General features: G+C 42.2%; 1 protein-coding gene across 9 annotated transcripts in view; it reads left to right on the forward strand.

The window, feature by feature from the left end:
* NBEA (neurobeachin) overlaps window positions 1–23,739 on the forward strand; it is a 2,460,099-nt gene that overhangs the window by 1,680,572 nt on the left and 755,788 nt on the right. For 8 of the 9 annotated variants that reach the window (XM_029602688.1, XM_029602690.1, XM_029602689.1 and 5 more), the window contains one exon: window positions 21,081–21,224. In XM_029602688.1, coding sequence (XP_029458548.1) covers window positions 21,081–21,224 — 144 coding nt within the window. Of the gene's footprint in view, window positions 1–1,336; window positions 1,340–21,080; window positions 21,225–23,739 lie in introns of all 9 variants that reach the window. The other variant, XM_029602696.1, reaches the window with a different exon arrangement.

Genomic DNA, 23,739 nt, shown 5'->3' on the forward strand with positions numbered 1-23,739 from the left:
GCAGTTGGGTTTTCAGGATAGTCACAATTAATATGCATGTCATAGATTTGCATACACTGGGACTCCATTGTATGCAAATCTATTTCATGTATATCCATGGATATCCCAGTTTGGTGTGCCACTAGGAGAGGTTGGGAAACACTGTGCTAGAGATTTTAGGACCAGCTTTGGGATGAAATTGGGTATTGCCATTGGACTATTTATTTACTTATTTATTTTTAACTTTTATATACCGACATTCCTGTATAGAATACAAATACTATGGTAGTATCTTCTCCCTCATCCCATAGCTAGACAAGATTATGTATTTTTTAATCCACTTTGTGGTTTCTATGAAAAGGAAAAATATCAAATTGAAGAAATCAAATACTTATGTTATGCAGATTTTAACATAGATGGGTATGTCAAGGTCCATAATGTCAAGAATATGTTTGCATCATTGACTCATCTCAGGTTAACCTCTACAGATGATGTTTGAGGGCAGAAACATGGAGTTCAATCTCTACTTTCACATCCCATTAATGCTCAGATATTCCCAACACGACAGTATATTTGAGCAGTCCAGTGTTAGAGCACAATTTCAGTCCCCATAGGACCCATTATTAAGATTTAGGGTTGTCTTCCAGTAAAAAAAAAAAAAATTAATTGAGTTTGAATTCACCAAAAAGAGTTCACTGCCTTTTTAGCAGGATTGTTTTTGTTTTATCCTTTTTTTTTTTTTTTTTTTTTTGTGGGCAGACATTCCTTAATTAGGGAATCCTGTGAATATAATAGGCAATTCATTTGACTTCAGAGAACACAAAACAACAGGTCACATTCTCTCCCTCCTCCTCTTCTGGAGTTAATCTTACTAACTTTCTTATGGAACTAAAGCACACTGCGTACAACAGATTAGATATTTTCAAGAAATTTCTGGAAAACTGTGGAAAATTGTCCATTAGCGGTGAGTGATAATGATGTTGCCCATATGTGCAACTGGTGTCCACCTGAAGGACACCTGTTACAGGTAAGCAACTTAACTTAAACATTAAAACCGTTATGGTAATGTAAATTACCTCAAGCAACCGAGCTATGGCCAGCATTCAAACTGGTTATGTAGAAGTCCAACACAAATGCTGGTAATGAGTAATACAGTCCCAACACTTCACTCAGGTGTATAAATATATAGTTTCATTTATTCAAAAATTGGCAACTCCATTGTTATAATGCATAGTCTTTCATGCACACGGGGTCCCCCGACACGGTCCCGTGTTTCGCCAGCGGCTGCGTCGGGAGGGATGCCCATAAACTTAAACAGGAAATTCTAAAAATTAAATTACAAAGGACTGTATGAGAGATGGTAATGGTACAGAAACAGTACAAATTAGTGCACGCATACATTTTACCTTTAGACGGAATTCTTAAGTTCCTGGCATGGAGTGCATTCAAGCAAGGATCCGAACCAACTTTAAAGCTGTCAAAACTCGCGCCAACCAGATTTTACAAACCAATCAGAGGAGAGGAAAGGCCAACCAATCACAGATGGAGATGTGTCAGCTGCAACCTATCAAAATCATGTAAAGTGAAACCATTCGATTTCTTTGTTAAGGCCCTTCGGTGTCACACAATCTAACCGATGTATCCACCTTTGTTCACAACGTGTCAATAAAATGTCAAAATCACCACCACGCAATGAGGGTGTAACAGTTTCTAAAACAAAGAAGAATAAGTCAGATACTGTGTGAGAGTGTGCTAGCCAATGATCAACTAGAGGGGCCAAGTTTCGGGAATGTTTTATATTTGATCTATGTTGAATCACTCGGGTCCGAATCTGTCTTTTAGTTTTACCTACGTATAACATGTCACAGGGACAACGGATGATATATACTACGCCTACAGAGGCACAGTCCGAATCTTGACGCAGGGTATAACACCTTGTAGTAAGGGGTTCAGTAAATTGGGAGAGAGTGGTTGTGTGTTTACATACTGAACAGTTTCCACAGGGTCTGTGAGTGCCCATCTGTATGCCACTAGAGCGTGTCGATAGAAAATCTGAGTTAGTCAGGATGTCTCGGAGGTTTTTCTCTCTACGGTACGTGAACCTTAAAGAACTTTGAAACATATTAGAAAGTGCTAGGGAAGACCAATGTTTTTTAAGAATAATAGATATCGCATGGCTAGATGGTGAAAAAGGCAAAATACAGTTTAGGGAAGAATTATCATCTCTTCGTGATGGAAGAAATAACCAATCCTGGTTAACATATAGGGCTCTCTTATAGGCAGATCTTAAAACTTTATAAGGGTACCCTCTCAGCCTAAACCGGGAGAGCATCTCCTTAGCTTTTTCTACATAATCAGTCGTGGAGGAGCATAGTCTACGCAACCTCAGAAATTGTCCGGTGGGGATATTCTTTTTAAGATGTTTGGGATGACAACTGTCGAACTTTAATATTGTGTTACGATCAGTGTCCTTGCGAAAAATAGAGGTGGAAAAACTGGAACCTGTATTAGATATTAGTACATCCAAAAAGGGTATCTCCGAATAGTGTAAACAAAAGCTGAACTGCATGTGAGGGTTACATTGATTTAACCAGTCAAAAAATAAATAAAATTGTATTTTAGTCCCTAACCAAATTAACAAAATATCGTCAATGTAACGGTACCATGAATGTACAAAATTCCACCAGCTTGAAGGGTATATAAACGTCTCTTCGAATTGAGCTACAAACAAACATGCTAAACTGGGTGCCATTGTGGCACCCATTGCAGTCCCTTTGATCTGTTGGTAAAAGGAAGAATCAAACCGGAAGTAATTTTTAGTCAACGCCAAGGTAGTGAGTTGCATTAGAAACGAGGTGGGGACCCTAGATGGTTCTGTGCGGGAGTTTAAAGTGTTCTCAATTACTGTAAGGGCTTCAGTTTGGGGGATGTTAGAATAAAGGGATACAATATCCAAAGTAATGAGTAAAAAAGGTGTTGAGGGAAAATTAACATTGTCTAATAAAGTGATAAGGTGGGAGGAGTCACGTACATATGATTTAATCGTTGGGACAAACGGTCTCAAAAAAATGTCCACGAATTGTGAGAGGGGCTCCAAAACCGAGCCTATCCCTGATACTATTGGGCGCCCTGGTGGATTCACAAGGGACTTGTGAATCTTCGGGAGTATATAAAACACTGGTACAACAGGGCTTTGAATGGTGAGGAAATTGGCTTCCCGATTGGTAATATAATGATGGGAAACAGCATCCTGTACAATCGAAGCAATTTCTAACTTCAATATTTCTGTCGGGTCTGAGGGTAAGGGCAGATAGAAAGACGTATCCTGCAGCTGGCGAAGAACCTCAGTCTTATAATCCGCTCTATTCAAAACTACCACACCCCCACCCTTATCTGCCGATTTAATGATAATAGACGGGTCTTCAGATAAAGAACATAACAGAGATCTTTCATGTTTAGATAAGTTGAAGTGCATATATTGATGATCTTGAGTCAATAATTTAATATCATTCTGAACCAGTTTCTCAAAAGCTAGTATCATAGGGTCTACTGGACCTGGGGGAACCCATCTGGATTTTACTGAAACTAGAGAGTCGTCTTGTACAGGAGGGACATCTGAAAAGAACAGTTTCAGTTTCAGAGATCTAAAGAAACGATATAAATGAACCTGAACATCAAAGATATCAACCTTAGCAGTAGGCACAAAAGAAAGTCCTTTCGCAAGCAAATTTAACTCATCTTGTGATAACGTCCTGGAAGAAAGGTTAAAGACTATATCCGAGTTTACTGCCAAGGATCCTGTTGCTGTCGTGTGGTGCGGGTGGATCGCGAGTTCATTGGTGGACGGCCTCGTGTTCTCGAACCCCGATTGTTGCGAGGAACTGGTGCTGGATCTAAAAAAGCAGCAGCAATAGATGAGGATGATGAGGATCCAGATATGGGTTGAATAGTTTGTTGTGGCGGAAGGGCGGACTCTTCGCCAGATGAGTCGTCTGATGATTGGGCAAAAGCCACAGTCTTCTTTGGAGGTTTTGTGGGGTTCATCCATTGATAAACGTAGCCCGACTTATAATCAGTAGTATCGCGTTGGAATTTTTTATATTTTTGAACTTTGAGCTCTTTCTTAAACTTAGTTAAGTTCTCAATAAATTCAGAATGTTGTTGCTCAAATTCCTCTAACGATGCTGCACTCGATCGGATGGCTTGTATGTTTGTATCTACTTCACTTTTAAGTGGAATGATAACCTCTTTAGTCGTCTCGATGATCAATAGCATGAGATCGAGAGAGCACTTGTTTAGAATCTGATTCCAGCGTGTGATGAAAGCCGGATTGTCCATATGTAATCTAGGGGCTTTTTGTACCCGTAGTCCTCGAGGTATTCTCCTAACTCAGATTTTCTATCGACACGCTCTAGTGGCATACAGATGGGCACTCACAGACCCTGTGGAAACTGTTCGGTATGTAAACACACAACCACTCTCTCCCAATTTACTGAACCCCTTACTACAAGGTGTTATACCCTGCGTCAAGATTCGGACTGTGCCTCTGTAGGCGTAGTATATATCATCCGTTGTCCCTGTGACATGTTATACGTAGGTAAAACTAAAAGACAGATTCGGACCCGAGTGATTGAACATAGATCAAATATAAAACATTCCCGAAACTTGGCCCCTCTAGTTGATCATTGGCTAGCACACTCTCACACAGTATCTGACTTATTCTTCTTTGTTTTAGAAACTGTTACACCCTCATTGCGTGGTGGTGATTTTGACATTTTATTGACACGTTGTGAACAAAGGTGGATACATCGGTTAGATTGTGTGACACCGAAGGGCCTTAACAAAGAAATCGAATGGTTTCACTTTACATGATTTTGATAGGTTGCAGCTGACACATGTCCATCTGTGATTGGTTGGCCTTTCCTCTCCTATGATTGGTTTGTAAAATCTGGTTGGCGCGAGTTTTGACAGCTTTAAAGTTGGTTCGGATCCTTGCTTGAATGCACTCCATGCCAGGAACTTAAGAATTCTGTCTAAAGGTAAAATGTATGCGTGCACTAATTTGTACTGTTTCTGTACCATTACCATTTCTCATACAGTCCTTTGTAATTTAATTTTTAGAATTTCCTGTTTAGGTTTATGGGCATCCCTCCCGACGCAGCCGCTGGCGAAACACGGGACCGTGTCGGGGGACCCCGTGTGCATGAAAGACTATGCATTATAACAATGGAGTTGCCAATTTTTGAATAAATGAAACTATATATTTATACACCTGAGTGAAGTGTTGGGACTGTATTACTCATTACCAGCATTTGTGTTGGACTTCTACAATGTAAATTACCTGCCATTTTTAATGCCAGCATAACACTGGGTTTTAACAAAAGTAACAATATGCAGAATGCAGCATATATGCCATGGCCATATTAAAGAGAAGCACGGCTATGGTAATAAAGGCCCCACTATGCCTTTATTACATTTTTTTTAATTTGTTTTTATTTGTTTTATTTAATCTTTATTAATTTTAAACATAACATACAAAGCATCCACTTTGTCATGAAATATGGTTAAGACAATCAAAAAAAGGAAAAAAGAAAAATCCACATTTATGCAATTACAAATAGAGTAATTTGTTCAACTTAAATTATTAATCTTAACCCTTTAGATCCCTTAATAATGGGAGTAGAGTACATGCAAATCAAAGGGGAAAAAGTTGTTAAACAGCTTTTTAGAAAATAGGCGACTTATTTAGACCAGTTATTTCTTATATGGATGATATTAACTACTGCCTAACTGCAGCGATGTTTTCTTTGCTTCAAAAGGTTCATTTTAAAAGAGTTGTGTATGTAAATATGAACACATTTGCCCACAAATAGTGCATATTTGCGCAAGTGCTGTTTTATAACCCTCTGACATATATGAGTAAGTAATAGTGCACAAATAAATTTGCTCGTATAAAATAGGAGTGGGCCAGGGGCATCCTAGCGCAGGGCCAGTATTTATGCATATAAGGTGCTATTTTATAATCTGCAAAAGCTACCCATGTATGGCTGTTACCTGGACATATGTACACCTGATAATTATCTGGTGTAAGTCAGATTAGAATTCTTTATAGCCAAAAACTGACTGGGTGAAGGATCTGGGTAAACTGGGGAGAGTGCATGCTGAAGAACCAGGGAGACTCTTGATGACCTAAACTGAGCAAACTGGTGAACTAATTTGTAAAACAGAATTTCCTTCATGCAAGTATGTTATAAAATTTGATAATGTCCTTGTGTAAAAGCCAACAAATGCTAAGGAATTATATGAGTTACATTTCCTCATGTGAATGATTAAAATTAGGAGTACAGATACACAATCATAGCAGATGTTCAACACTTATCCAAATAAATTGTGACTTATCTGGCTCAGTGGCAGCAAAGACATCACTTAACCTGATAAGTCGTAAAAAGTGCAACTTAGCCGGATAAGTAAGATAGCCAGATAAGTCTTCAAAAGCTAGTTATTCATCTATTTTACTTATCTGCATTTTTTTTTTTTTACTTATTTGGAGATTTTATTTAGCCGGATAAGTCTTAAACAGCACTAATTAGCCGCCAAAGTGCTACTTAGCTGGACTTTTGTCGACATAAACATTTGTTGGGTAGATTTATACATATTTTATATAGTGTATGCACATTTGCCTGCACAATATAAAATGTGACACAAAAATAAGATCCTGCTGTATGTGTGTGGGTCAACAATATGTTATTCTCAAAGTGACCTCATACAGCGTGCCCAGAAAGCTACAGGCTTAAAAAGCTCTGGGAAGCATTAAGCCTTTTTAATCATTGGTCACTGAGAATATTTTGATAAATGCCCCCAATGGAAGCTACACAGCATTAGAAGATACTTCAACTAATGAAGTTATCGTATAAAAAACACTTATATTATTAAGTGTATTCCAGTCCGAGTTTTGCTGGTAATAACAGAAGGTACAATCCGTATGAAGGTAAGGAGCCAGGCTGAGTGCAATTAATCCGACGATATCCGACACTGTGGTGTTTCGGAGAAACCTCCTTCTTCAGGGAGTCGGATGATATTTCTTGCCGACACACAAGGACTGTAAACTTAAAACAGAAAATGTGTTTAATTTGACCCCATCAATAAAACGTTTTAAAGGAATGGCGCCAGTAATAGAGAACACTTACTTCACTAAAGATTCTTATGTCACTGCGACCGTGTATTTCAATGAACGCTGTAACAACAAATATAAACTGCCCATAAGAGATGCCATATGAATACAGAGGTTCTTGCGATACCTCGACGGTAGAAAACTTACTTGCACGATGCCAAACGGCTGTCTGCTGCCCCGTCGTGAAAGATCTGTCAGTGACAGCGATGAAAAAAAGACGCTGACATTTAAAGATCCAAAGCCCGCCAATTTCTCTAACCTAAAAGTCAGAAGTGAAGAGAGAAACTATCCATGTATGGGTATATGTGTCATAGAAGCACCATTTTGATTGTGCTGTCACCGAACCATCTGTCGAGCTGTAAGCTATCCAAATATGGGCATGTACGTTATAAAAAGCGCCATTTTGATTGTTGGCGCTTTCACTGAACCATCTCTCAAGCTGTAGGGTATCCAAATATGGGCATGTACGTCACGGATGCCATATTGGATCTTCATGCTATCAGGACGTAAAAAGAATGCCTGTTAGAATCTGCTGCATTATCAAAATAAACGATGTGTGTTGAAATGGGTGTCCACACATGGATATATATATCGTAAACACGTCATTTTAATTGTGGTAAATAGCCCCTAGTTATTTCAGAAGATCCAAAAATGGGCATATGCATCGTGGGCCCCATTTTTTTCTACTCACTGTCAAGATAAGAATGCTTGTTGAGATCCGAGTGTATGCATCATAATATGAAAACATTAATGCTAGCATTATCAAAAGAGAATTGTTTTATTGCATAAACAGCATTAAATGTAGGCGGCGATTCTGCTGTGGAATTGCTGAGGGGAGACCCGGACATCTATATGAATAAAATGGGGAAAGATGACGTCATAGGAGAATATAAAATGTGTGCAAGCATGCACATATCCATATGGTTGCTTTTATGGGCACGCTAGTGTTGCATCCATGACTGCTCGACACCCTCATCTGCCCTTTTTACCTCTGTGGCGACTCTCTCCGGGTCTGATGGATGGTTAGCTGCCGCGGCGTCTTCATGCCGTCTCCCTTCAGCATCCCTGGACCGGCACGATGCTGCAGATCCGCCATGTTCCTGATGACTTAGGGCGCGTGCGCGCACTCCGATTGATGTACCAGCAAAGGCGCGAACCTCGGAGGTGTCCCATGAGATGATGTCATCCGCTTCCAATATAAAAGGTCTCAGTATTTGCTAATGAATTGAGTTAGCAAAGATATGAAATTGCATACGGGATTCATTCCAAGCTACTCTGCCTCCTCGGACTTATCAGGGGTACCCGCTCCTCAGGGGCCTCGCTCTCTTTTCTTTATTTCAGATTGCAGATAGGAACCGGTACTCGCTCCTCGAGGGCCCATTTCCTGAACACACTGAAGATTCTCTACTACCTGGAAGCTATCGCAGATACAGACAATTGTGAGTTACCATCGCTCTCTCAGACCTTTCCCTGGAACCAGGTACTCGCTCCACGAGGGCCTAACCCTTTCCAGCTACTGAGCTTCTTGAAGACCTTATGTGAGTTTTGTCATCTAGTTCTGTCTATGAACACAGCATACCCTGTCTACTCACTATCTATAGTTTCTCTACAGCTCAGCAAACCTGGGATCGCTGTTCCAGTTCCTGAGGGACTTCAGCCCTGCTGGGCATATTAGCTCACTACTGCCACTTCTGGTGGTTCTACTAACCTGTCTAATAAAAGAACTATCTGTATCTGTCTCCATACCCAAGCCTAGCTGGTGGTCCCTCTCAGGATATCCTCCTGGGGGCGCTGTCATCTGCCATCGGCCCAAGGATCCATCCATCTACTTTCTTTTACAGCCGAGTGCCCTCTCCAAGCACTCCGCTGGTAACAAATTGCTAACTCCTCATGGAGTCTCTAACAGATTGCTAACTCCTCCCTTCTACAGGAGTCAATGCGTAACAGATTACTAACTCCTCCCTCTTTAGGGATTGAGTTATATCAAGATTGGTAACTCCTCCTACCACAGGAGCAGATCCATAACAGATTGCTAACTCTTAGCTCTATCATAGAGCTTTCCTAACTGATTGCCAACTCCTCCCCCATCAGGAGTCTTCAGCAACAGATTCATAACAGATTGCTAACTCCTCCTACCGCGGGAGCCAAAGCCTAACAAGATTGCTAACTCCAGTGGATCCGGCTTTAAATTGGAGAGCAGTCTCCTGGGAATCCAGCTTAGGTATGGGATGTCAGTAACCCCATGGACCCGGCACACCTCTCCGCTTTGCAGGCTATACCGGGCCTGGCTCAACGCATCTCAGAAGGGTAAGAAACCTTGGAGAAACTTACTGCAGCATTCCATCAGCTTCACACACAGAAAATACAAGGCACAGCTTCTATACAAGAAGGTCAGTTACAGGAGGTAACTTTAAAAACTGCTGTTCCACTGGCAGCGCCTATTCGCTTCTCCGGAGAACTCCAGAAGATGCGGGGCTTTTTAAACCAGTGCAGCATGCATTTCACCTTACAGCCTTCATTGCTTCCCACGGGTCTTTCTAAGACCATCTACATCCTGTCGTACTTGGATTAGAGCCTTGTCGTGGGCATCTACCTTGTGGGAACGCAAGGACCCTATTTTGCAGGACATAGAAGGATTTATGGACTTGTTTAAATCCATTTTTGATGACCCTGCTCATATGTCTGTTGCCGGGTTTGCTTTAATGGACTTGAAGCAAGGCAACAGATCTTTGGCTGAATTTGCCATAGAATTTGAGACTCTTGCAGTGGAACTTCACTGGGACCCCAGATGTCTCAAAACTCTCTTTTGCAGAGGCCTGGATACCCGTTTGAAAGACGAGCTGGCTGCTCACCAGACACCTGACTTGCTGGAAGAATTGATAGCCTTGGCTTCTCAGATTGATTGTCGGCTCCGAGATAAGGTGAAGGAAATCCGGCCTAAGGTGTTAACTGGATTGAAACAGGTCAGTACCCCTGCATTTCGGATGGGTCCAACAATTCCTGCTGTTGTTAAAGAGGAACCGATGCAACTTGCTCATGGTCACTTGACCTCAAAGGAGAGAAGATTTTGGAAGAAACACGGCCTGTGCATGTACTGTGATCAGCCCAGCCATGATGTCTCTACATGCTCCATTCGTCCGGGAAACGGATGGGCCTAAGTCCTGCGGGAGGACTGTTCTTGGGCCATACTGTGTTATCTCCTACGCTCTCTCATTCAGTCTCTGTGACCTCTGAACCAGCGACGGTTTGGACCCCTGCCCTGTTGGACTCAGGGGCAGGAGGCAACCTTATTCTCAGATGTCTTGTGGAAGACCTGAGGAGTCCCTTCTTCAAATTAGAAGATCCATTACTGCATCACAACTTAAAGTGGGCCTTGGACATTCCTTTACATTGCCACTTCTCTTCAGGATCTTAATGACATCCACAGCGTTTCTACTCTTGGTTGCTGATATTCATACCGGTTGCTATGTTCGCCATGACTAGATGGCATTCTACGTTTTTACCATCTTCTCAGACTATAACTTTGAGATATCTGCTATGATTGTTTCTCTCAGAAGTCGGGTCTGAAGTTCTACAGCACAATTAGATCCGAAGAAGATATCTCTAGCTACCAGCCTGTTTGAATTGCTGGTGCTGCCACCACCTCCCTTCCAGTTCATATATGGAAGAGTTATCCAGAAGTGGGTTTAGGACGTCTCACAACTTGCCTCTTCTGTTGAATGTTCTGCGATGTCCATAGTAGCTGAGCTATTTGCTGCTGAATTCAACACCTCATCCAGTCACATTACTGAAGAAGTACCTTTAGAAGTGGGGTTGGACGGACCCCAACATCGCCACTTCCACTGAAGGTTCAGTGACATTTTAGCAGCTGAGCTATTGCTGCTGAAGTCAACACCTCATCCAGTTACATTACTGAGAAGTTACCCTTGGAAGTGGGGTTGGACGTACCCCAACATCGCCACTTCCTCTGAAGGTTCAGTGATGTCTTAGCAGTGGAGCTATTACTGCTGAAATCAACATCTCATCCAGTTACTAACTGAAGAAGTTACCTTTAGAGGTGGGGTTGGACCTACCCCAACATTGCCACTTCCGTTGAATTCTCAGTGGCGTCTATAGCAGTTAGCTATTGCTGCAATACTACCATCTCTCATCCAACATCATGTACTGGAGAGTCATCTTTAGAAGTGGATTTTGGACATTCTTCAACATCACCACTTCCACTGAAAATCCTCAATGACGTCCACAGCAGCTCTACCCATTGCTGCTGATGTCATCAATAACACTCTGCAAGATTCTTCCAAATCTCAAGATCCATCTGTCACCATTGCAGAAGACGAATTAGAAATCAAGATCAAAGAGACTTTGGATGTTCGCAACAGAGGCAAGACTTTTGAATACCTTCTGATTTGGGAAGGCTTCGGCCTCGATTTGATCACTTGGGAGCCTCAGACAAGTAACTTGGATAAAGAGATGCTTCATCAGTTTCACCTCTCACATACTTTGAAATCTAAGCCTGGTACCCGAAGAGGAGATCGCCCTTTGAAGGGGGGTACTGTTGCATCCGTCGCTGCTCGACGCCCTCATTCCGCCCTTTTTACCTCTGTGGCGATTTCCCTCCGGGTCTGATGGATGGTTAGCTGCCTTGGCGTCTTCATGCCGTCACCCTCTGGCGTCCCCGGACCGGCACAACGCTGCAGATTCACCATGTTCCTGATGACGTAGGGTGTGTGCTCCGATTGATGTACCATCAAGGGCACGATCTTCGGGGGTGTCCTCTGAGATGACGTCATCCACTTCCAATATAAAAGGTCTCAGTATTTGCTAATGAATCGAGTTAGCAAGGATATGAAATTGCATACAGGATTCGTTCCAAGCTACTCTGCCTCCTCGGACTTACCAGGGGTACCCGCTCCTCGGGGGCCTCGCTCTCTTTTCTTTATTTCAGATTGCAGATAGGAACTGGTACTCGCTCCTCGAGGGCCCATGTTCCTGAACACTCTGAAGATTCTCTACTGCCTGGAAGCTATCTCAGATATAGACATTTAGGAGTTACTATTTCAGATTACAGATAGGAACCGGTACTCGCTCCTCGAGGACCCATGTTCCTGAACACACTGAAGATTCTCTACTGCCTGGAAGCTATCGCAGATACAGACAATTTTGAGTTACCATCGCTCTCTCAGACCTTTCCCTGGAACCAGGTACTCGCTCCTCGAGGGCCTAACCCTTTCCGGCTACTGAGTTTCTTGAAGACCTTATGTGAGTTTTGTCATCTAGTTCTGTCTATGAATACAGCATACCCTGTCTATTCACTATCTATAGTTTCTCTACAGCTCAGCAACCCTGGGATCACTGTTCCAGTTCCTGAGGGACTTCAGCCCTGCCGGGCATATCAGCTCACTACTGCCACTTCTGGTGGTTCTACTAACCTGTCTAATAAAAGAACTATATGTGTCTGTCTCCATACCCAAGCCTAGCTGGTGGTCCCTCTCAGGATATCCTCCTGGGGGCGCTGCCATCGGCCCAAGGATCCATCCATCTACTTTCTTTTACAGCCGAGTGCCCTCTCCAAGCACTCCGCTGGTAACAGATTGCTAACTCCTCACGGAGTCTCTAGCAGATTGCTAACTCCTCCCTTCTACAGGAGTCAATGCATAACAGATTACTAACTCCTCCCTCTTTAGGGATTGAGTCATATCAAGATTGCTAATTCCTCCTTCCACGGGAGCAGATCTGTAACATATTGCTAACTCTTAGCTCTATCATAGAGCTTTCCTAACCGATTGCTAACTCCTCCCCCATCAGGAGTCTTCAGCAACAGATTCATAACAGATTGCTAACTCCTCCTACCGCGGGAGCCAAAGCCTAACAGCTAGCACGTTTTAAAGTTATCCTCTATCTGTCCCAAAGTGAAAGTGTTGGTTAGCACAGGGAAATGTCCTTACTATAACATAGTCTAGCCTCCAGGCACGCTCAGTCAGCCCTAGAAAATAGTCAGGCCTTCATGCCCTGCCTGTGTCCCCCTTCCCACACACCCACTTTCAGAAAATAATTGAGCTTTTGGGCCCTCCTCCACCTCATCACACCCCATCATCCGCCCAAGGACCTCATTTGCAAATGGGTGCTATATGAGTTTTCGCCAGGTTACATCCTAGCATCCATGGCACCAAATACAAAATGGTGGCATGGGCATTCTGAGCTGAATTGCAAAGTCATGTATGCTGAATATTTCTCTGTCATACATCACAAAAATATAGTCCCATTCCCCTTTCTGGAATAAAATAGTTTTTAAATAATTTAGGAAACAATTCTGTTTACTAAACTTGTTTGAGATTGGAATCTGTATTGTATGTCCTTTCAAGAAAGCACTTGAGAAGCAATAAGATGTACTTGGATTCATTTACAAATGCCAGTTTTAAATTGTTCTAAGCATTTTTTTTTAGATATTTCTCTGTAATTCCTTTGAATACCTGAGATTACCTACATGCATATAGGGAAAAATAACTCACACTGTAGTTACACAATGTTAGTTTCCATATTAGTAGCTACCACCCAGGAAAGAGATCTAGGTGTCATAGTGGATAATACATTGAAATTGTCAGCCCAATGTGCTGTGGCAGTCAAAGATGCAAACAGAATGTTAGGAATTATTAGGACGGGAATTATGAATACAATGGAAAATGTCCTAATGCCTCTGAATCGCTCCATGGTGAGACCACACCTTGATTACTGTGTACAATTCTGGTCAACACATCTCAAAAAAGATATAGTTGTGACGGAGAAGGTACAGAGAAGGGCAACAAAAATGATAAAGGGGATGGATCAGCTCCCCTATGAGGAAAGACTATAGAGGTTAGGGCTGTTCAGCCTGGAGAAGAGATGGCTAAGGGGGATATGATACAGGTCTTTAAAATCATGAGGAGTCTAGAACAGGTAAATGTGACTTGGTTATTTACTCTTTCAAATAATAGAAGGACTATAGGGCACTCCCTGAAGTTGGCATGTAGCACATTTAAAACTAATTGGAAAAAATTTTTTTTTACTGAATGCACAATTAAACTTGTTGCCAGAGGATGTGGTTAGTGCAGTTAGTGTAGCTGGGTTTAAAAAAAGCTTTGGATAAGTTCTTGGAGGAGAAGTCCACTACCTGCTATTAATCAAGTTGACTTAGAAAATAGCCACTGCTATTACTTGCATCAGTAGGGTGGGATATACTTAGTTTTTGGGTACTTGCCAGGTTCTTATGGCCTGGATTGGCCACTGTTGGAAACAGGATGCTGGGCTTGATGGACCCTTGGTCTGACGCAGTATGGCAATTTCTTATGTTTTCTATGTTGAGCAATTTCTAAGATGGCCTTGCATATACTGCTTCTGATCAGTTCATACTGTCTATGACATCAAAATTAAATCTCTTGCCCAGCATAAATGTACAGATATATTTTATGTAATCTGTAACACTGTCTCAGACATTGCTTCCACCAGCCGTTCAATGAAATTTTAAGGTGACTGCTTAAAAAATTTCCTCATAGAGGCTAACCTATTGACTTACTAGCATGCAGGGGATCTTTATTTGATGTTCAAGCCCAGCTTCCACTGGGCTAGAGATGCTGTGGAGGCAGCATATACAGTAAAGCAATGACAGAAGGCCAGGAAACCTTCAACTGAAGAAGACAGGCTGCACCAGATTTTATTTTATTCGTGAATCAAATTAAAGGACAGGAAGAATGTGTGGTCACAACACTTTTGCTGGATTAACTCTCACACCTCCTTTCATAGACTTTTGGTAGTAAGGTAGTGGAGAAACTTATGTGAAATTAGTTTTTATTCACTGCTTTTAGTGATGGTGATGCCACTAGGGGACTAAGCAAAATGTTTTTGAAAAATTATAATTTACATATTTATTTAGCAGAAAAGTTGTGTTCACAAAGGTTGATAATATTATAACGTTGTTAAATTTAAGAACTGATTCACCAAGTATATGTAGGAGCTTTACACATCATGTACCCTTAGAGTCATTAGTTCTTCATATACCTTCTGGTTCAAAAACCAATCAAATGACTAACATAAATCATAATATAATATTTATAACCAAAATATACAAAACTAGCCTGCTAATTCACCTATAAATATATCACAGAAGAAAACAGTAAATTAAGGTATACAAAAACACAAAAATGTGTGTATATGAGCAATCAAATTTAGTAGAAGCATATTCTAGGGCTACTGATTCACTTTTTAGGAGCATATACCAATTATCATATTTATAGTGCAATTGAGGTGAAATCATAAACACACAAGAGTATAACACTCCTTGCAGATCGTTCAGAATGCTTGCAGCTAGGATTCTGATCAGTTCACAACTCAGGGAACACATTACACCCATTCTGTGTTCCCTGCACTGGCTTCCAGTACCTTACTGGATTGAATGCAAAGTGTTAACACTCATCTACAATCTATTTTATGGAGACTTTTCTTTATGGCTGAGCTTGATTCTTTATCTCTACAAACCCTCCAGGCAACTATACTTCTCCACCAACAACCTCCTCGAGGTCCCAGCTCCGAAACTGGCCAAGGATGACTTCTTCGAGTGCATGAAACCATTAAGATGTAAAGAAGTGGGGTCCATGGAGGGTAGAAAAAGTCATCTTTGGATTATTTGGAGATAATGTTTTGGATATAAGAGCCAAGTTTTCAAGTCTGTTTCTTGAAATTAATACATTATACACTGGTGTGCTTTTGATTTTGTCACAATTGCACTATATATATATAGAGAGAGAGAGAGAAAAAACACTCCCTTTGGAGTGATATACAAGCACAATTATTACATTCAAATTTAATGTTTTATTAAATACATAGAAGATTCTCACAAAATAAACAATTCTCTATATATTAGACTTTTATAAAAGCCATTAAATTCTATATTATATATTATACAAGCCGTTAAGCCCGTTAAAACGGGCTACATTAACATTTTTTTTGATCATTTCCTTCCCCCTCATTCTCCCTCCCACCTCCCCCACTCTCTCCCCTCTCCCCTCAGTCACTCCTCTCTCTCCCCCCTCCCTCCTCCCCTCAGTCACTCCCCCCTCCTCCCTCCCTCAGTCACTCCTATATCCCCCTCCCCCAGTCACTCCTCCCTCCCCCCTCAGTCAGTCACTCCTCACTCCTCCCTCCCCCCCAGTCAGTCACTCCTCTCTCCCCCCTCCCTCCTGTCACTCCTCTCTCCCCCCCTCCCCCCAGTCACTCCTCCCTCCCCTCAGTCAGTCACTCCTCTCTCCCCCCTCCCCTGAGTCACTCCTCCCTCCCCCCCTGAGTCACTCCTCCCTGCCCCCCTGAGTCACTCCTCTCTCCCCCCTCCCTCCTCCCCTCAGTCGATCTCCCCCGAAGACCCGGAGCGGCGGGAGCGGCGGCACCGGCCCGAAGACCCGGAGCGGCAGGAGTGGCGGCCCGAAGACCCGGGGCGGCGGCGGCGGCATGCGCGCGAGGGAGGGACAGACGGATGGAAGGAAGTCTGTCCCTCCCTCGCGCGCATGCCGCCGCCGCTCCGGGTCTTCGGGCCGCCGCTCCTGCCGCTCCGGGTCTTCGGGCCGGTGCCGCCGCCGCTCCTGCACGGGTCTTCGGGCCGCCGCTGCCGCTCCCGCCGCTCCAGGTCTTCGGGCCGCCGCTCCGGGCCGCCGCTCCTGTCGCTCCGGGTCTTCGGGCCGGTGCCGCCGCCGCTCCGGGTCTTCGGGCCGCCGTTCCGGGTCTTCGGGCCGGTGCCGCCGCCGCTCCGGGTCTTCGGGCCGCCGCTCCTGCCGCTCCGGGTCTTCGGGCCGCCGCTCCTACAGCGCCATTTTTATTTTTAAGAGGCACACTGTGACCGACGTGCTCGCATGCGCGGTAGAGCTGCTCTCTACTGCGCATTTGCGGCACGTCGGTCAACCTTCGTTTATTAGGTTGATGTTCAATGTAACGCTTACATGCGATGTTTTGTTAATTGTAAACCGGTGTGATTTGTATTCTATACAGGAATATTGGTATATAAAACTTAAAAATACATAAATATATCTCTTCAAATTATATTATTCATTTATTTGTGATACGAAATCAACATTCATTCATCCTCAAACATTCCCATTCATATCTATCATAAGAACATAAGAAAATGCTATACTAGGTCAGACCAAGGGTCCATCAAGCCCAGCATCCTGTTTCCAACAGTTGCCAATCCAGGCCATAAGAACCTGGCAAGTACTCAAAAACTAAGTCTATTCCATGTTACCATTGCTAATGGCAGTGGCTATTCTTAAGTGAACTTAATAGCAGGTAATGGACTTCTCCTCCAAGAACTTATCCAATCCTTTTTTCAACACAGCTATACTAACTGCACTAACCACATCCTCTGGCAACAAATTCCAGAGTTTAATTGTGCGTTGAGTAAAAAAGAACTTTCTCCGATTAGTTTTAAATGTGCCCCATGCTAACTTCATGGAGTGCCCCCTAGTCTTTCTATTATCCAAAAGAGTAAATAACCGATTCACATCTACCCGTTCTAGACCTCTCATGATTTTAAACATCTCTATCATATCCCCCCTCAGCCGTCTCTTCTCCAAGCTGAAAAGTCCTAACCTCTTTAGTCTTTCCTCATAGGGGAGCTGTTCCATTCCCCTTATCATTTTGGTAGCCCTTCTCTGTACCTTCTCCATCGCAATTATATCCTTTTTAGATGCGGCAACCAGAATTGTACACAGTATTCAAGGTGCGGTCTCACCATGGAGCGATACAGAGGCATTATGATATTTTCCGTTTTATTCACCATTCCCTTTCTAATAATTCCCAACATTCTGTTTGCTTTTTTGACTGCCGCAGCACACTTTCATTTTTTACCATTAATAAATTATTTGTGCAAAGACAATGCATACATATATTTCTAAAAACAATCACAACAGAACATTTTTCAATTGCTAACAGATTTTTGCATTGTTGACCTGAACTGATTTATAATGTGCATATATCAATCAATCAAATACTATAATTTTATCTCATCCCAGCCTTCATGTAGTGTTACTCCTTTAACCTTATAGTTTTATTGATCCCAACCGGGCCCTTGTTTCGCCTAGTGGCTTCATCAGGGGAATATGTGCTGTTTAAACCTTAGATTTTCTCTTCGTCACATCAGCTACATGAACACTGTAATAGAACCACCAATGATCTTCTGTGAAGTTCCAATTGCTTGTAGTGCACAGTCAAATTCTGTATCCACTCTTATCAATCTTCAATTATATCTTTCGTGAAAACAATTGCTTCTAACCACTGCTGTAACGGCAGCCTCAGGTCTGAACTCTGGGAGTTTGTATCAGAGATATCTCATTCTATTCTGCTTTATGGTGTAAAGATTTTAAGCTCATTCTTCCGGTAACAATCCATTCAACCTTCGTTACTGCATAGAATTCTTTTCCACAAATGTCTACTACATTCTTATCCCCGGACGTCAAGTCTCTACATGTTTCTTTGAACTGTCCCCTTCTTCTCTCCTTGCAGCTACTCGAATGAGAGAAGAAGGGGACTGCTGTAACGGCAGCCTCAGGTCTGAACTCTGGGAGTTTGTTGTCAGAGATATCTCATTCTATTCTGCTTTACAGTGTAAAGATTTTAAGCACATTCTTCCGGTAACAATCCATTCAACCTTCGTTACTGCATAGAATTATTTTCCACAAATGTCTACTACGTTCTTATCCCCGGATGTCAAGTTAGAGAGAAGAAGGGGACAGTTCAAAGAAACATGTAGAGACTTGACATCTGGGGATAAGAACGTAGTAGACATTTGTGGAAAAGAATTCTATGCAGTAACGAAGATTGAATGGATTGGTACCGGAAGAATGAGCTTAAAATCTTTACACCGTAAAGCAGAATAGAATGAGATATCTCTGATACAAACTCCCAAAGTTCAGACCTGAGGCTGCCGTTACAGCAGTGGTTAGAAGCAATTGTTTTCACGAAAGACAGAATTGAAGATTGATGAGAATAGATACAGAATTTGACTGTGCACTACAAGCAATTGGAACTTCACAGAAGATCATTGGTGGTTCTATTACAGTGTTAAGGTAGCTGATGTGACAAAGAGAAAATCTAAGGTTTAAACATCACATATTCCCCTGATGAAGCCACTAGGCAAAACAAGGGCCCGGTTGGGATCAATAAAACTATAAGGTTAAAGGAATAAAACTACATGAAGGCTGGGATGAGATAAAATTATAGTATTTGATTGATTGATATATGCATATTATAAATCAGTTCGGGTCAACAATATAAAATCTGTTAGCAATTGAAAGATGTTCTGTTGTGATTGTTTTTAGAAATATATGTATGCATTGTCTTTGCACAAATAATTTATTATTGGTAAAAAATGAAAGGATAGATATGAATGGGTATGTTTGAGGATGAATGAATGAGTGTTGATTTCATATCACAAATAAATGAATAATGTAATTTGAAGAGATATAGAATATAATGGCTTTTATAAAAGCCTAATATATAGAGAACTGTTTATTTTGTGAGAATCTTCTATGTATTTAATAAAACAATTTGAATGTAATAATTGTGCTTGTATATCGCTCCGAAGGGAGTGTTTTTTTTGTCTATGTTAGTGTTAAATAAGCACAAAGAGAGGTGGAATATTGCCTAAAAATTGAATTGATATATATATATATATATATATATATATACTATGATTATAATTGCCATTTGCTCTTGAACAGATGAATCAGTAATCCTAACTTTTGCTGCCACTATATACAATTGTCCATATACACATTGTATTTTTTTGTTTTAGTATGTCTTGATTTCACAGTTTTCTTCTGTGATATTTCTAACCTCATGGAGGACTATTTTGCCTTATTCAGTCAACCCTAAAAAGTGGAGTTATGAGTAGAATATATCATACATTAAATAATTCAAACTATTTTCATGTACCTCTCATGTATAGAAATTGAAATTTTGAAACAGTAAAACATTATTTTGATATTGAAAACGAGAGCAAATGTTTGGTATGGGTTTTTAGAGAAAATAAGAAAAGCACATTTAGTTGTATTCCAATAAATAATTTAGGAGGGTTGAATACAATGGAAGCAGACAACAAAAACTGTCTCGAATAAGGGGAGATCTCATATAGGTGGTCATTTATGTAAATTTTGTAACTTGCTTCAAACTGTGAAGAGCATGAGAAATAAATGTTTTATTATTATTATTATTATTATTATTATTATTATAACTGACAGCTGGGATGTAATGTATCCTTGGCAGGGTGGGCAGAAATAACTGGGAAGACTCAATGAACCAGTTCATTTTTTTTTTTCCATCATTTACAATGTTACTATAGTAGTTGATAATAATTATTTTAGTTTCAGCTATGAAAACTGAGTTTTAGAATTTTTAAACTGTGTGTGTCATATTGAATAAACTTATTGAAAATTAAGGATTGCATTCATGACTTTTCATGTGCTTCACAAGGTCAGGATAGTAAATTAAGGATTTTCCAAACATTAAGGACAAAGAAAGATCAACAAAAGGTTTTAGGTGATGTCTGTATAATGGACTAACAAGACTTTTTATATTAGATTTCAAGACATACTTCCTTCATCAGGTCTTTTATGCAGTATAAACATCACCTAAAACTTGTTTGACTTTTGTTCCTGTCTATCTAAATAGACTTACAATTCACCACATTACTTTATCTGAGTCAGAAGATAATTAAATGGTTTGAAGTAAAAATATTTGAATTCGAGCTCTCAGAATTTATTTTTAATTTTAAATATTTCTTCAATACAGTTGAAAATATAACATTTTGCTCATTTTAATGTATTTTATAATGTCACGGTAGCTATTAATTTACATTTACAAAAAACAATCATCTTAGTCAATGTGGCTAACTCAGTCTTTTACCTGGATTTAGGTACAGAGGAGGATGTGTTAAAATCCAAGAAAACATTCAGAAATCAATCTGTAGTGAATCAGAATGCAGAAACAGAGCTCATGCTGGAAGGAGATGATGATGCTGTCAGTCTGCTGCAAGAGAAAGAGATTGACAATCTTGCAGGTAATTCCTTTCTGCATTAGCACAATGTTGACAAATAGTAGGAAACCTTAAGTAATTTTCATTTAATCTTTGTAACAAAGGTTTCCGGACTGACAGTATATCAATGTGCCAAGGCCTATACAGAAGACAGAACAAAGTTTATGATGATTTGACATGAGTAGTGATTTCTATTAAGGCTTCAGTACAGTAAGAGTTATTCATCTACAATGAAGCATGTAAACAATCTCAGATAATGGCATTTCAAGTAATATAATCCTGATAACTCATCCAGAAGAATATATGTGACAAGTTTATTACTATTAAACAATGTGAAACAATCAGCATTTAAATTATAAGAAAGTGGAACCAATATGACGCAAAGTGTATATGACCGAATGATTTACTCATTTACTGGTTAATTTTAAAAGGAATGCCTATGTGTCTATAAACTTGCATATTGGTGCACAAGTGGAAATACGCTGTAAGTTTATATCATGCGCGCAAGCACATGCATATCATTTAAAATCCTCCTGCCATGCGTATGTGTGCGCATAATCTTAAGAGGTGGCTCGAGCAAATGTAGCGCGTGAATTTCTGCTATGGGGCAGATTTTATAACCTGCACGCGCAGGGTACATTTGTGCACGCTACCCGACGTGAACAAATGTACACCCAATTTTATAACATGTGCGTGCAGCCGCGCGCATGTTATAAAATCCAGGGTCAGCGCGCGCAAGGGGGTGCACACTTGTGCACCTTGCAAGCACCGAGCTCTAGGGGAGCCCCGATGGCTTTCCCCATTCCCTCCGAGGCCACTCCAAAATCGGAGTGGCCTTGGAGGGAACTTTCCTTCCTCTCCCCCCACCTTCCCCTCCCTTCCCCTATCTAACTCACCCCCCCAGCCCTACCTAACTCCCCTCCCTACCTTTATGCCGTGCGCCATCCCCCGGCACAGCCTCTGTGCCAGAGGCCTCAGTCCCGCTTCCAGACCACCCGCGGACTGGCACCCCCGCCCCCTTCCCACCCCTTTTTCAAAGCCCCGGGACATACGCGCATCCCCGAACCTATGCAAAATAGGCTTGGCACTCGCAGGAGCAGGTTTTTGGGGTTACGCGCGTAACCCTTTGAAAATCTGCCCCTATGACTTTAGCGGTTTTTCTCATAGGACAAGCAGGATGGTAGTTCTCACATATGGGTGACATCACAGGATGGAGCCCAATCACGGAACACTTCTGTCAAAGTTTCCAAAACTTTGACTGGCCCCTACTGGGCATGCCCAGCATGGCACTAACCCTGCAGCCAGCAGGGGTCCCCCTTCAGTCTTCTTTTTTCTGCGCAGCAGTAGCCACGCGGATAAGGAGCTCTACAGAGATTCTTGACAGGAATTTTCCTCACGGAATTACTAAAATTTAACTTACCCCACAGGGGTCCCTCCTTCAATTTTTTCAAGCTGTGGTACTCTGGTGAGTTTTGTACCCGTTTTCTGTCAATTACCGTCGAGTTTGGCCTTCGCGGCCTACTGGCTGTCAACCGTACCGCGGCTCAATTTTTTCATGGCCATGGCGTCGAGGTTCCGTCGGTGTCCGGACTGTAATTGCACCATGTCCATCACAGACCCCCATAAAGTCTGTGTAATGTGTCTTGGAAGTGAGCACGATGTCCTAACCTGCACCAAATGTGCCCTTAAGACAGCAAATGGTCGCAAGGCTAGAATGGAGAAGATGGAACTTCTCTTCCACGCTCAAACCCCAACGCCGTCCATTGCCTCGACGTCGTCAGAACCGGTACCTTCAACTTCGTGCCAGCATCGACCTCCAGCCGGTGACCGTTAGGCATCGATGACTTCTCGGCCTTTGTCACCCTCTACTCCCCTTCAGGACCGAGGGGATCATAGAGATAAACATTGCCACCAGCATCGAAAGTCTCAGACCATCGAGGGAGCAAAATCATTGACCTCGCCATCGTCTGAGCCGCCGTTGAAGAAACCCCGTCCAGAAAAGGCACAGACCTTTTCGGCGACCGGGTCACCGAGACAACCCTCACCTGACAGGGTATCGGGAGCCGCGGCTCCGCCTTTAACGGTGGTCCCTCCGGTTATGCCTCTGCCTCCTTCTTCTGTTCCGGAGTCGGGGCTGCTTGCTCCAGGTCTCTGAGAAGAAATGGACCAGATGGTTCAGGAGGCCATCGACAAGGCGATGCATCGGTCCAGGTTTCTCTGGCACCGACACTGGTACCGATTGCGGAACCGACCATTGACCCGATTCCAGCAGCGTTGGCACCGCTGCTGTTGAGGATGGAAGCGCTTATGGCCGCTTTTCCACCGATGGACCCCGGGTCACCAATGACTCCGGTGCCCTCCCTGCTTGCTTTGTCATCGGGAGGAGAAACACCATTCTGCATCCCTCCTTCGGGAGTTCTGCCAATGCCTCAGCCATCGATGCCGATACATCCGTTGGTGCCACCAATCCACCCATTGGTGCCGACGCGTCCATCGATGCCCTCGATGCCTGCACCGGTGCCTTCGATGCCCTCATCGG

The sequence above is a fragment of the Rhinatrema bivittatum genome, chromosome 5, assembly GCF_901001135.1.
Source record: "Rhinatrema bivittatum chromosome 5, aRhiBiv1.1, whole genome shotgun sequence".
Classification (NCBI taxonomy): Eukaryota; Metazoa; Chordata; class Amphibia; order Gymnophiona; family Rhinatrematidae; genus Rhinatrema; species Rhinatrema bivittatum.